Raw genomic sequence first — 14,420 nt, forward strand, 5'->3', positions numbered from 1 at the left:
AGAATACATGCAAAGGTTCTAAGAAAGAGAGATAGTGATGAGGCAAGCTATGTTATTATAGTCATGCACCGAGTAGGTTATTAATGAGGAGTTTTCCCTTATAGGTAGACTAAGAAGTAATAATTTTGTATAGAGTTCATGAAAGACGGTAGAGGAATAATCACTAGTTACGATGACTTAGAGTATATTTTAACTAGAAAAGAGGTTATGATCATGTGCCATTGTGTTAGTAATGACCAAGTGTAGGTGTTGAATAGAAGAGTAGGAGTATTTAAGAGGTGATAACTCTAAGTTAGGCTTATGATCTTTAAGGGAAAGCCTATAATATTCAAAGGGTTATAGAACTAATTAGGCAATGATGTATATTGATATCCGGGTTTAGTAATAAACATTAGGCTTGAAGTTGAGACGAGAGCGGTGGTCAAAAGAATGGCAACATGAGGGTGGTGATGTTAGTCTTAAGATCTGATATGGTAGACTTGACATAGAGTAGGTGAGGAATTTAGATTTTAGTTGCAATAAAGATGAGTGGTACAAATGAGAGATCCTAACTTTTAGATAAGGGCAGTGAGGTGTGGTTAAATCATGAGAGTAAAAAGAAGCACTAAGAGTTGTACCCGAGATTGCATGTAATCATATGAGGTTCCAATTAAGTTAATGACTATTTTTCATGTGTGCCTAGATAGTATAATTGAGCTATTAATGTGTAATAGGTTGAGGTAAACATTATTTTTCTTCCCTTAAGAGCTAGATGAATCAGCCGTATAAGCCATTGAGAAGAGGTTAAGAGAAGCATCTTAGAAAGAGGTCTTAGAAGGAGTCTTAGTACCTGCTTAGGGAGAGTTCAGTAGCCATGAGATAAGCCTTTTTCGAGTAATAGAGTAAATGGAATGTAGACCAGTTTAGAGATGATGAGAATATATCCATGTCTTTAGGGTGTCAACTCCAAACCTAAAGGGGAGATGATAAGATGTGAAATCAAGTCAAATATTGAGGATGAGATAGTGATATCTTCAAAAAGAGTTTAAGAGATATATCAATCCGTTCATAATCTTGCATATTCCTCACGCGAAGCTATTACAACATCTTGTGGATATTCCTAATATAAGAATTGTGTCTATGACCTATGCTCATACACTTCAGAGAAATTCACATCTATGCTCAGTTTCCAGAATGAGGGGGAAAGACTTTAGCCCATTAACCTCGAGATTAATCCATAAAGTTGTGGATATCAGCCTCATGATATGAGCCTATTCATATAAGTATTCATGTATCATAGTAGGTTCAGTCTCACAAGTTCATGATTTACTCTCAATGGCTAGCAACATAATGTTATGCCATGCATATTCTTATATCAGAATTCTCAAATGAATCGTGCTTATGATCTTTCGCCCTAAAATTCTTTCAGTAATTTTTTTTAGTTTTGGAGAGGGGTGTTGTTGATAGTAGTTATGTGATGATGGAGGAGAAGATTGCTATTTCTTATTGTGATAGTGATGGTGCGTTTATTTCATTTAAGGTTATAAATGTGGAGGAAGAAGGAAATAAGATTTTACAATGAGTACTAAGTGAGCTTCCTAGTGGTAATGCATGAAAGTTCAGTTAGTACAGATGATAGAGATGATGAGAGGATGATAAGTTCTTAGAAAGTGGGTTAGTAGGAGTCTATGGAGTGGTTAAAGTTCTAAGCTTGAATGTGGTATTGTTAACATGTGGACAATGGGTGATACATTAGGTGTTTCGTGATGTGAGCTCAAGGTTAGCTGAATGTAGCGGTAAGGAGAAGTGTTCTTGGGATGAGATTTCCTACAGAGGTATAGAACTCGAATATTATGAATTAGATCAGAACAATCACCATATGTTAAGTATTTTGAGTTAGACTTGAATATAATAAGAGTAACCCCTTTCCATTCTCAGACCAACCGTCATTCGAGGACGAATGATCCCAAGGGGGAGATATTGTAACACCCCGAAATTTTTTAAGTTAAGACTCGAACCATTCTTCATTTACTTGTAGGGTCATATCGGGTGATTCTTAAATTGTCCATATGTGTAAAAGTAAATTATTTAGTATGGGAATGATTTTGGATATCAATTAAGGTCACTAAAAACTCCTAGCACAAAGTTGAGTTGAAAGTTTTCTTACCGATTAAGTTTTGCTGTAAGATTCTCTTTGGGTCAACTTCAAACGACCATATATCTTAGAATATAAAGAGTTACGTGGCCCATAACCTATCAAATTAAAGATATTTGAATTTTATTACCAACGCCACCAATTTCGCAAAAATCTGAGGTTTGAGTAAAAAGTGATGACCATTTTAGTAACCTAATACAATGCAGTGACGAATTAACCGACGGGAAAACATTAAAAAGGATCTTTTTTTTTTAATCTTTTTACCTCTAAGAAAATCCTTAACGAATTTCTTGACTATTAAAGACCCAAAACAATTAAATTTTCGTCTCTTAATTTAGATAAGTGAAAGAGTAATCTAGGATTCTACCCCTAGATTTGAGTATTCTTGAGATAAGTTGATTTTGAGTTCTTGATTCTTTTTGAAATTCTATTCCTAATTATTGAATTGCTATATGTTATGCATTAAGATTCTTGAGTTGATTCGTTCATGTCTATATTTCAACATGGACCTTATGAATTGAATATTTTTGAGATGAGTAGTGTCCTTAAGTTCTTGCGTTCTTGAGTTCTGATTACTGAGTTTCCATATTGCTATTAAGATCCCTGATTTGAGTCGTTCATTTCCATAATTCCGCATGAACCCTATGAATTGAGTTATAAATTTTGAGAAGCTTTTTAAAGCCCACTTGAGTTTTAAACTGAGTTTTGGGGAAGTAAAGATGAGTTTTGAGAAAGAGTTTCTAAAACATGATTAGTATGACAATCGAGTATGTTATCAATGTTTAAGCAGTATGGTATCTAGATATACCATCAATGTTTATGCAATATGACTTCCCGAGTCATCAATGATCATATTATAATATGATTTTGAAATGTTTTTGAGAAAGAGTTTTCAAGTATGAGTATAAGGGGACTATGTATTCTCAGAGACATTAATTTTTACATTGATAAAAGAGAAACTGAGATTTCTAAATGAGTTATGAGTTCAAAAGTTATTTCAAGAGTATGCTTTTTTTAAACATATGAGAATGAATGTATATTATTGGGAGTAGTATTGAGCACCGATATGATGGAGAGTTCAAACAACTCACGGCACCCATAAACCATGTATGCCAACATGGGTAGAGGGTTATTATTTAGATGATTCCTTATTGGTTTTAAGCATAGCTTAGTGGATCCACTTAGTTGAGGATGTCCTATACCCCGACAAGGTATATGACAGTTCTGGCAACGTGGGCGAGACAATGTATTATCATGTACCTCATAGTGATTGTTGTCGGTTAGAGAATCTCCCAATAGAGTTAAAGTGTATTTTTATATATCACTTAAATATTATGTTGAGGAGATGAGATAGTATTTTTTAAAGCTTTAAATGATTTAACTCCTTTATTTCTTTACATTCAGCTTGAGTACATTGCTATCTATTATAGTCCTTTCTTTCAGTTATTTGTTATTCAACTATATTACATACTCGTACATTCAATGTACTGATGTCATTCGATCTGCATCTTTTAATAATGTAGATACATGTTCTTAGGTTCCTCAGCAAGAGTCCGTTGAGACCATTTCGTCTGCTTTTGAGTAAGACCTCCTTACTTTTGGAGGACTCCAATTTTTATGAGTTGTTACTAGCAGTTCTCTTGAGGAGTCACGGGTCTTGTCCCAACACTCATCTTTGTATAATAGAGGCTTCATAGATAGACAGTTTTGGAGAGTCTCAATTTTAGATATTTTATTTAAAACTTATGTTTCATACTCAGTATATTCAGCAAAGTTTTGAGATTCAGTAAACTGTTTTTAAATGTTTCTTTCAATTTGATGCTTATGTATGCTTGAGTTAGTCTTCTGCTTGTAGTTAGCCAGCATGAGGGTTCATTTGAGGGCCAATAATGATTCTCGAGTGCCGGCTACGTCCAGGGTGTAGGCTCGGATCGTGACAGAAAATGTGATTATTCACTAACGTGGATATAAATATATATACCTGTTTGCCTTGCTCATCCGATACAGACGACATATCACATGTACTTCACAATTAACTGACGACCGTAGGATTTAGAATAGTCGAATAATCTTATAGTTGTTGGCAAAACTCTCAATCAAGTACTATTCACCTGCAACTATAGTAACACGATAAAAAAATCAGAACTAATTCAAGTGACCACTTTATATAATTGCTAGCGAAGCCATAACCTTAGATTGATTTCATCTCATCGATCAATAGCGTAAAAATATGCTCTTCATCTGTTAATTGTTCATTATTTCGCTTTTTTTATTTTTTATATTAGTTAGTGATATAAGATAAATTTTAAATTTTATGGCTTGAATAAATAATTAACACATTATATTTAGTAAATAATTAATTTATAAATGTCAATGATTATTCATACAATCATGTATACTTGTGGGTGTATTTGGACCCAACACTTGGGATAAATAAGTAGTCCCAACTAGCTTCAAAATATGACAACTAGTACGTACATTTGGTTTTTTCAACCACCTCTACTTAAATGGGATAGTGACTTTGACAGGTCAAACTTTTGTTATACTCAGAATTCAAGAAAGATAGTGATCACATTCAGCGGCGGAGTAATATATACTTGAAAGGTGTCGATTGATATTCATTTATCAAAAAATTATATTATGTATCTAGATAAAAATATACTTTTTTATGTATATATATTATATATTGATACTTGTTGATTTCCACACAATTTAACTTCTTTATATTTTGGCATCCCTAACTTTACATTTTCGTTTGAGGGAATTTTCGATCAAAGTAAGTCATTATCTAAATCAATTTACTGAAATAGTGCGTGTTTTTTTTTTTTTGAAATTTTACAAAATTAGTATAAACAACTTGTTTCACAGTAACATTTTATGCTTTATTTTATTCAAAAAATTCAATGACAAAAAAAAAAATGATGGAATAAACAAACATAAAATATTACTGTCAATAACGTTTTACATTCGTTATCCTGAAGCACATTTGATTAAAAAATGTATTATTTTAGTGAATTAATTTAAATAATAATTTATTTTCGTAAAAAATTCCGTAAGAGGCTATTTCCGCTAAGAACTTTATATAGTTGCCACATATGTTTAGCAGCCATCCTCACTTGTATATATGCTTCAGTTTCTTGTACTAAATCCTTCAAATAAACCTTGTTCAGAAAAATGACACAAAAGAATACAATATACGTAGAAAAATAAATGATGGCGTCAAATTTAATGATCGAGAACATACTGAATGTATTCGATTTAAATTTACATTTTTGTAAAAGGCTATTTCCATTTTCCGCTATAACTTTTATATTATATAGTTGCCACATATATGATATATGTTAAGCAGCTATCCTCTCTTCTATGCTTCATCAGTTTCTTGTAAACTAACTCCAAAATCTTATCATCAATAATGATAAGCTGGAAAAAAAAGCCGCAGCAATTCTTCTTACTAAATCCTACAAATAAACCATGAAAACCTTGTTTAGAAAAATGACACAAGAAAAACACAAAAGCATATAGAAAATTAAATAGATACATTGAAACCCCTTTTTGAAGTTTTGTTTCTGAACTATTGATAATCTTAAAAGTATCCCTTTACCTAACCAACTAAATTTTAACACTCTAATGATCTGCCACGTGATATAGCAAGTGGTCTCGAACTTTTGTAGAAGCATGAGACTTTAAATAAATAAAAAATCAAGAAAAGTGTTGAAACATCCGTAACTTTAACGAGAATTTAAGGATGTATATATCTCTTATGTTACAAGATTGAGTGTATTTAAGTTTAGTTAGTTAAGCAGAATAGTGTTTTTAAGGCTGTCAATATTTCAAAAATGAAACTAATAATTTGCGTTAAACGTACTGGATGTATTCGATGTTAATTTTCGACTTAGGAGTAGGAGATATTTGTGAAAAAGCATCAGCTGAGAGAGCAATGGTTGATGGGCATGGGCGTTTATTGCAGTAATCGACCACCCTAACATCAATAGTGCCACCCTTGCATGGCCTATAACCACTTCCACTTAAGCATCTCAGTCTGTAACGCCGCCCACACGCTGCCCCGTTATCCCATAGCCCTTCACTTACTGCCACAAACAAATTACCTGATGGAAACTGATCTGCTCTGTTCCCATTGCATCTTGTTGCTGAAAATCATAACAATTATACTTCCATCAACTTTAAAAAAAAATGACTTAGCACTACACCAAAAATGATTTTTAGCGGTAATTAAATAACGAATTGCCGCTAAATATATACTTTTTTAGCGGCAATTTAACACTCTTTGTAAATATTCCTAAAAATTTTAGTGACATTGAATTCAATGACAATTAATTAATGTCGGTAAATTAAGACTTTAGTCTTCTATGTGAATTGGGTATATTTATTGCCGCTAAAAGGTGTTTTTGTTGTAGTATAGTTGGACTTGGCATGGAGTTTAAGAAAATAAAAGTGATATTTCAATTTTGTGGTCCTAAATTAAATTATGTCAAATATATCAAAATGTTTTTTAATCTTGTGGCCTTCAACATGTCACGTGAAAAGTTGAAATTATAAAGTGTTACCAGAAAGAAAAAGAAAGAAGTCATTCTTTTTTAAACAGACTAAATAGAAAAATCGATAATTTTTTTAAAAACAGAGGAAGTAGTAATATTTCCTATTTAAAAGAAAAAAAAACCCAGAGGGGATAAAAATATGTAAGTGTTGCATTAGTTGGCCAGTATTTAAATAAGGATTGAAACACAAGGAGTATTAAATAGACTTACTATGAATATATCACCTGTATAATTAGATGCAAATTCAAGATTTAAAGTCAGTAATTGATATAAATATATTAATCTTATTATATATAATAGCAATAGTTTCAACATTAGCATAATAGTAATTAGGAAGAAGAGTAATTACGTGTATAAGGAGGATGATAAGATGTTGCAGTGCCTATATCCCCAAGGACTAGACTAACTTCAAGCAACAATAAGCTCATCATGACACCTATGTTTACAATTCTCATGATATGAACACTCATATTCTGAATATTGTATTTTTCAAGACAATTTATGTACGTTTATACTTTGCTAACCATGCCAATTTATAGTAGTTGAATAGTAGGTGTGAACCAAAATTTGTTCATGCGTGTAAAATTTTGACCTAAATTAATATTATTTCGATAATATTTTTTAAACTTCTAGATGAGCATGAGGTAAATCATTAGGATTTTGTCATGATACACCTTTGCATTACCAACAATAAGATTTCTCCACTAACATTTTATCATATTTTACTTCACCCCTCTTTTAGAATATGTTCATTAATTAATTCTTTTTAAGAATGGCAAAATTTAAGTTTGTCTAGCAAGTAGGTACAAACAACATAATATAATTATTTGGTTCAATTATTTCCCTATTTTGTTTTAGTGTTTAATTTTTTATTTTTTAAGGTACATACTATTTTCGCGGGGATATAAATTTATAATTTTATATTTATAATATCTCATAAGTTATGATATGTGCTTTTAAAAGACTTATACTCTGTTAGGCATATGTTTGGTTGACAAAGACAAAAATTAAAGGTCAACCATTTTGAAATATCAAATTAAAAATCAACTCTTTCGAAGGGTCAATTGTACAATTAAATAAAGCTAGAGAATATTGTTTCTAAATTATTCAGATGAAAAAAATATGATTGGTTAAAATAATTGAAAATGACATCGTGTGACTACCACAATTTAAATTGCTCCACTTTGAACTATATGACCCTAAATACGCTTTTAGGCCCAAAATAATAATAAGTTACAGACAAATCCTAAATTTTCACCCTTCGTTTTTCATTTATATTATGTTTTATGGTAGATGACTCTCTCCTCTCCTATGTCTCCTTAGCCCACTATTGTCTGCCAGAGCTGACCATCGACATGAAGGTTAGTGTGGGTGTCACTCACTCACGCCTACTTGTGTTTTATGCAATAATGATACAATTTCTATGAATTTGCAAATAGAAAAGAAGTAGAAGATCTTAATCATTAGTGGTGAATCTTTGTTGTGAGTTGAGGTTAGATTCAAGATCGGTACATCAATTGAAATTGCTATTCGTACTTAAAAAGAACTTGTATCCGCTTCTTATTATGACTACCAAATGTATATTAACTTTTTATGGTCATTTGATTGTCGATTGCTTCACTTGAATGACTACTGATGGACTTATTGTCACGATTCAATTTCTCAGATTATGATGACACCTATTACACCTCACCAGTAGGTAGCCTAACCCTTAGCCGGAAGCCATAAGCAACGGGCTACCAAGTAGAAGTCAACAACAAAAGCATAAAGCTTACAATAAGAGAAGAAAGGGTAATTAGCTGAAATACACTAACCATCAAAAGACCTGGCATCAGTCAATATTGAGCATCTAACCCAAAATAATAGTACAAGGCTTCTACAAATACAACATAAGTACAGGTTGTCTCTTAATACAACATAAAAACTAAGTCTAGCCAAAATAGATGAAAACCAGTAGCTCCGGATGCCAAGAGCTCACCCTAATCTCCGAAGCTCCAAGTTGCTCCGTGCGACTCCAAATCAATGACGATAACTCAAACTGCAATCTACAAGGGAAGTATAATATAGTCAAACAACAACCTAGCCGGACCCCATACGCCCGAAAGGTACCAACAACAAAACACAACCCAATCGGCCCCCATAAACCAGAGGGTACAATCAATAACCACGTATACCGGTGACATGCAATGCATATGAATGTGATGGGAACATCAAGGAAGTGCCACAAAACCGAACCCAAGAAGTGGAAACGAGGCTCCCAACCCAACTAATCACGACCACAGTCAACTCCCAGCCCAGCTAGCAAGAGTGAAAAATCATTCCAAGCCGCCCAGCCAGTGAGTCTAGTCCTAGCCCAGATAATAAGAGTGACCCAGGGGTGTTTCGACTCCAAATAGGATCTCAAAGTAGCCAAGGATCATACAAGAAAAGGCGTCAAGTAAAATCGAGTGCATCCCAAATACCTCTAAAATCTAAAGTAGGAAAGGAGCACGTCCCAAACGCCGCTAGTAAATCAAGTGGTATAGGTGGTACGACTCCCGTTAAAATCAGTTTAAAATAAAAACCTAGTAAAACAATAGTTCATCATGATGCCAATGTATGAACTAGGAGTCTACCACAAAAACCCATGAGAATGAATGAACAATACAATGCACGTCATCACCAACATTTAAACAAGGCACTCAAGTCAAATAATTATACAATCAACCAAAATACAGAGCTGAGTACTAACCTGGGATCCAAATATTCCTCGCATACATCCTCGGGTTCAACAATATAATCGAACACAATAAAAATATAACATATTTACTACTAAACAACAAGCAAAAGGACCAAATGAGTGGTCTCAAATTAACAAAGAGGGGAACTAACTCTATGGACGACACCCTACCCCAAACATACTGCTCCAGTCCCTGAGCAACATAGCTAGGAACAATCCATGGCTACAATAAGCCACCAAGGTCACAAGCACCAACGCAAGGAGAACGACTCAATACAAGCCCTCTAGGGAGCAAATCCTAACCACGGGGGTGGTAAAGCACAATCTAAAGCACCTAAGGTCCAACCTAGTCTAAGGCCATAAAGTACCCATCCTAATAAGAATAAACAAGCTCTTTTACACCTCAATCAAAGCTACAAGCCTAAACTAAGGATCCCAACACCTATACTAAGCCTAAGGCTCCAACCGAATCAAGAAAAGGTGGAATAACAAGAGGAAATATAGATACCCGCAAATACCATCCAAGATTACATGAAATCTATACTAGGCATTATCTAAGAAGATCAATCAAGAAAGTAGATCAAAGCCTACCTCAAAGCCAATCATGAGCGCTCCAAATCCACCGCACATGAGTTCTCTGCATCTGAAATGCCTCAAAATACTGCCACACTATCAAATTATCGATCACAACGTAGTACATACATTTTGACACTAAAATCGCCGTAATTTGAAACAGACCTAAAATCGAGTCAAAAATAGGAATGTGGACCCGCATTGAGAATTCCAAAATTGACTCCACCAATAGGTCCTAATCGACTACCCGAGCATGTGTCCCAAAATAGAACTCAATTTTATGCCTAGAGTAGCCCACACACACAGAAAAGTGATGAGTCCACAAATTGGACTCATTTAGGGATATATTTTTATAGGAATTGTGTCCTTAAATACTTATTTTATCTTAATATCTGATGAAAACCCTTAAGTTTCAGGTATGTGAAGTTTTTAGGAAAGCATGGACACTACATCGCAAAAAGGAACGAAAAAGATGAAAAGAACGAAGAAATAAAGGCCTGAGGATCGCCGAGTCCACTTGGTGAGTCGTCGAAGGGTCTCACTTCACCTTTTGTTCCAGTGTGCTGAGCCCTGAAGGAAAGGATCAAGTCAGCAGAATAAAAGAGCAGTCGGTGCATCGCCGAGATGTTCTGCGAAGCAGTACTATGTCGCCCAATGACCCAGAGCATGACGATGCCTAAGGTTGGTGCAAAACGGCGATGAACTACACCAAAGGGAGAATTACCGAGTTGATCGGTGATTCTGACTAATGTCGTTGAATGGTCCGCTGCAGCACAGAATTTTGAAAACTATAAATACTCGTGGAGAGTTATAGCTTAGTGTCAGATTTTTAGTGTGAAAAAAAATATTATAATTTTCATATAGAATAGTACTTTTTATTTTTCTTTGAGTTTGAGAGGGTTTTGGAAACTTGAAGAAGAAAAGGGTTTCAGCTCGAAGGATTTGGACTTGGGTCTCTTGATTTCTTCATTCTTGGCCTGGAACAAGACTTAAATCTTCATACCCATTTGAATGTAAGCTCATTTAGATATAAATTTCTATCTCTTGATGTGTGGCTAAAACCCCCCATTCTTGGGGTGTGATTTAGCGAATGTGGGTTAATATTATTGTTGGGTCTTGCTTGTTGATAGATTAAATCTAGTTTAATGGTGATTTCACCTAGTAGTTGTGGTCAAATTTAATGGGTTTGTAGCTGCAACTACAAGCCCACCCATGTGTTTTCGGCCTGCTCAAGAGAGAGGTCGTGAAACCAAGACTGCTAGACTGATGGCCTAAGGAGTGGATCGACATGAGGTTCAGCCCGAGAGGGTGATCCCTAGTCCCACATCCTAACACTCAACTTGAGAGAGTGAGTGGGGTAAGGCATAGGCTGGTCTTCATGCGGCAAGTGGGTGTCCGAGAGGAACCCATTTGAAATGGGGTAAGTTGCTCGAGAGAGAATTTATTTCCACGTATAGCTTAGCCTAGTCACTATTACTCTATAAATTCTCTATCGAAAGCATGTACCCAATAATTTAGATTAACCCGTAATCCGGTCACATCCCAAGAATCCCCCTCTCATTGTTAGATTTTTCTTGTTGATTTAGCTAATTTTAGCTTACTTGTGACAAAACCCCCAAATCGATATTTGACACTTTTGTGTCTCCCTCTTTAATTTACAATATTTTTAATCGTTAATATCTTTAGCTATGACTAATTAGAACTAAATTTTATTTTTCTATAAATTCTCAAAAATCACTCCCTTGGGACGATCCCAACCCTCGGTTGGGTTACTATATTATCGAAGATCGTAGACACTTGAATCGGAAGTAGTGTCATTGGTCACGATAAGCATCAAAATGGCGTTGCTGTCGGGGAGTGGTGTTATTTGAAAAATTTTGGACTAATACAATTTTTGTTCTTCTTAATTGTAGTCTACTTACCTAATTTTTAGTTTTGTTTTGTTTGCTGTGTGAATATTTCAGAAAGCATGAGTGTAAATGGTGGCAACGGTAGCCAGGTAAGCCACCAAGACGACATCGGAAACCTCAACGATGTCCAAGAGCCCAACATCAATGGCCCCTATCTCATGGGAGGTGTTGGAGCCATTCGTTTAACCCCAGCCGAGGGAAATGCAGTGTTCCACATAACGAGCACTTTGTTGCAACTCTTGCAACTAAATAGGCTTTTCAGTGAACTGGCTCACGAGGACCCTCACGAGCATCTTCAAAACTTTGTAGATGTATGCGGACCATTCTCGTTCAAAAACATCTCTCAAGAGTCGGTCATGTTGAGGCTATTTCTTTTTTCGTTGATGGGAGAGGCGTGCAAGTGGCTAGCCGAGCTACCACGTGAATCCATTACTTCTTGGGAGGAACTGGTAACCACATTTCAAGTGTGATTTTTCTCGCCCTCAAAGATGATGTCACTGAGAGATAGCATCCAGAGCTTTAAACGCCTAGAAGAAGAACCTCTGCACGAAACTTGGTTGCGATTTAAAAAATTAGTGCTACAATGCCCAACTCATGGTCTACCTGATAATGTCTTGCTACAGTACTTCTACCGAAGCCTAGATTCGGTGAATAAAGGTGTCACTGATCAACTTTCACCTGGAGGCCTAATGCAGCAACCGTGTGCAGTAGCAGCCCAACTTTTAGATGGCATGACAACCATCAATAGTGCACGGTACACCCGTGAAGACAAGTTTCCCCTCTCACATTTAAACTATCCAAGGAACAGATGGACAAAGATAATGAGAGAGACCAAAACATGGCCAAGATCATGACACAACTTGATATTTTGTTCAAAAATGTAATGGGGGTTAGTGCCCGTGGTGTCAATGTTATGGGGGTCGGGAGTGCAAATCCTGAGGAGGCGAATTTTAAAGCATTGTATAATGAGGAGGTGAGCTTTCTAGCCAACCAAGGTGGTGGCTATCGTTCAAACTAACCAAGGAAGGGTGCTAACTAAGGTTGGGCTAGAGATGAAGTATGGAAGATTGAGAATGGAGAGATCGAAATCCTAATTGGAAAGACAGGGAAAAGGACAGATATGTGCCTCCCACGAGCACCAAAAGCCAAAGGACTCGGAGGGTAGTAGGTCTGAGGATATGCTCTTGCGTATCCTCAACAAAGTTGAAGGGTCGGGCAAAATGTTGAAAGTCATGAAAGAAGAGGTTTCTACCCTTAGCCAGACCGTCACCTCCCATTCTGTTTTAATCAAGCAGTTAGAGACCAAATGGGTCATATCTCGTCTCACTTTAATCCGAGACAACAAAGGGGTTTGCCTAGTGATACTATGGCTAACCCCAAGAGTGAGATTTGAAGAAGGACTAGCAACGTGCCACGACGATAACTAAGGCGCTGTTTAGGAGGCAACCCAAAACTCTTTTAATTACTTTATTTTTATTATTATCAGTACTTATTTCTTGGTAAAATAATGGTGTGTTGATTGTACAGGTTAAAGTATAAGGCGTGTTTGACAAAGTGAAGGATGACAAGCAATAGATCCAGTCGGTGAGTCGCCGAAGGGGTTGACAAATCCGACCTTGTCTGCTATTTGACTCAAGACATCGTCAATATTAGAGTCTGTAAAACTTGGTGAGATTTGGACACTATTGGTGAATCGCCAACCATGTCGGCGGTAACAACGGAAACCACCGTTTGGACCTTCACGATGACTAAACATCCTGTAAAACTCGGCGAGTCGAGTGCTCACTCAGCGAATCACCAAGAGGTTCGTCGATTGGAACTAATGTCGCCGAGTGGGTGAGAACTGGACAGTTTTTACAAGCCAAATGTTTAAAAGTTTCAACTTCATTCGCTTTCCCTCAGTTTTTATCTACCCAAACTCACACCTACACTCTATTTTCAATATCCCTACATTTTTAGAGTATTTTAGTTATTGATTTGTGTTCGGAAGTTGGATTACATTGCTGCCTAGCGACTCAACTACCTTTTAGTCAGCACGAAAGGTTGGTTCCCAAACACTGAGTTCTTTCTATTGATTTTGGACTTAATGCAATGATATTACCCTGATGATTTGTGTTGGGTTTCTCTGGTAGGATTAGAATATTTGTCTGCCTATTAGATCTGCAAATTTTGCCTGTATTAAGTTAAATGGTTAATTCCTGAAGGTTTCATTTTAAAACTAACTTAAAATTTGTGGGTTGAGCATGATTGTCACTGGGTCTAAGCCTAATTTGAGTTGTGTGCCTTAATTGTGTTTTCGGGGACCGCAGGGTTAAATTCGGCAAAGTGGGTCACAAGTAGGCACGTTGGATCGTTCGGCGAGCTGTGACGAGCTCGCCGAACAACTCAGTGATTCGCCCAAGCGTCCCATCTTGCCTTTATTATCATGCGTTATCCGATGTGGCAGCTGAAACTTTCGGCGAGAATCCCTTTGTTCGCCGAATGGATTGCTAAATCTGCCTGCATTTCTAACTTTATCTCAAGGCTTT

At 36.0% G+C, this 14,420-nt stretch overlaps 1 protein-coding gene across 1 annotated transcript; it reads right to left on the reverse strand.

Annotated features, from left to right (window-relative positions):
• Positions 1-5,989: 5,989 nt before the first annotated feature.
• On the reverse strand, positions 5,990-7,145 carry LOC125842913 (EG45-like domain containing protein). Its single transcript, XM_049522192.1, has 2 exons — positions 7,040-7,145; positions 5,990-6,282 (listed from the first exon to the last, which is right to left on the reverse strand). Exons 1-2 carry the CDS (start codon positions 7,143-7,145, stop codon positions 5,990-5,992), a joined length of 399 nt encoding a protein of 132 aa, XP_049378149.1.
• Positions 7,146-14,420: the final 7,275 nt, after the last annotated feature.

This window comes from Solanum stenotomum, chromosome 10 (assembly GCF_019186545.1).
Source record: "Solanum stenotomum isolate F172 chromosome 10, ASM1918654v1, whole genome shotgun sequence".
Taxonomy (NCBI): Eukaryota; Viridiplantae; Streptophyta; class Magnoliopsida; order Solanales; family Solanaceae; genus Solanum; species Solanum stenotomum.

Bases quoted from the DNA above. Each gene is read 5' to 3' on its own strand.
- LOC125842913 (XM_049522192.1), bottom strand. From the start codon at position 7,145: ATGAGAATTGTAAACATAGGTGTCATGATGAGCTTATTGTTGCTTGAA. The intron at 6,283-7,039 runs GTAATTACTCTT...TATGATTTTCAG, and splicing joins TTATCATCCTCCTTATACAC to CAACAAGATGCAATGGGAAC.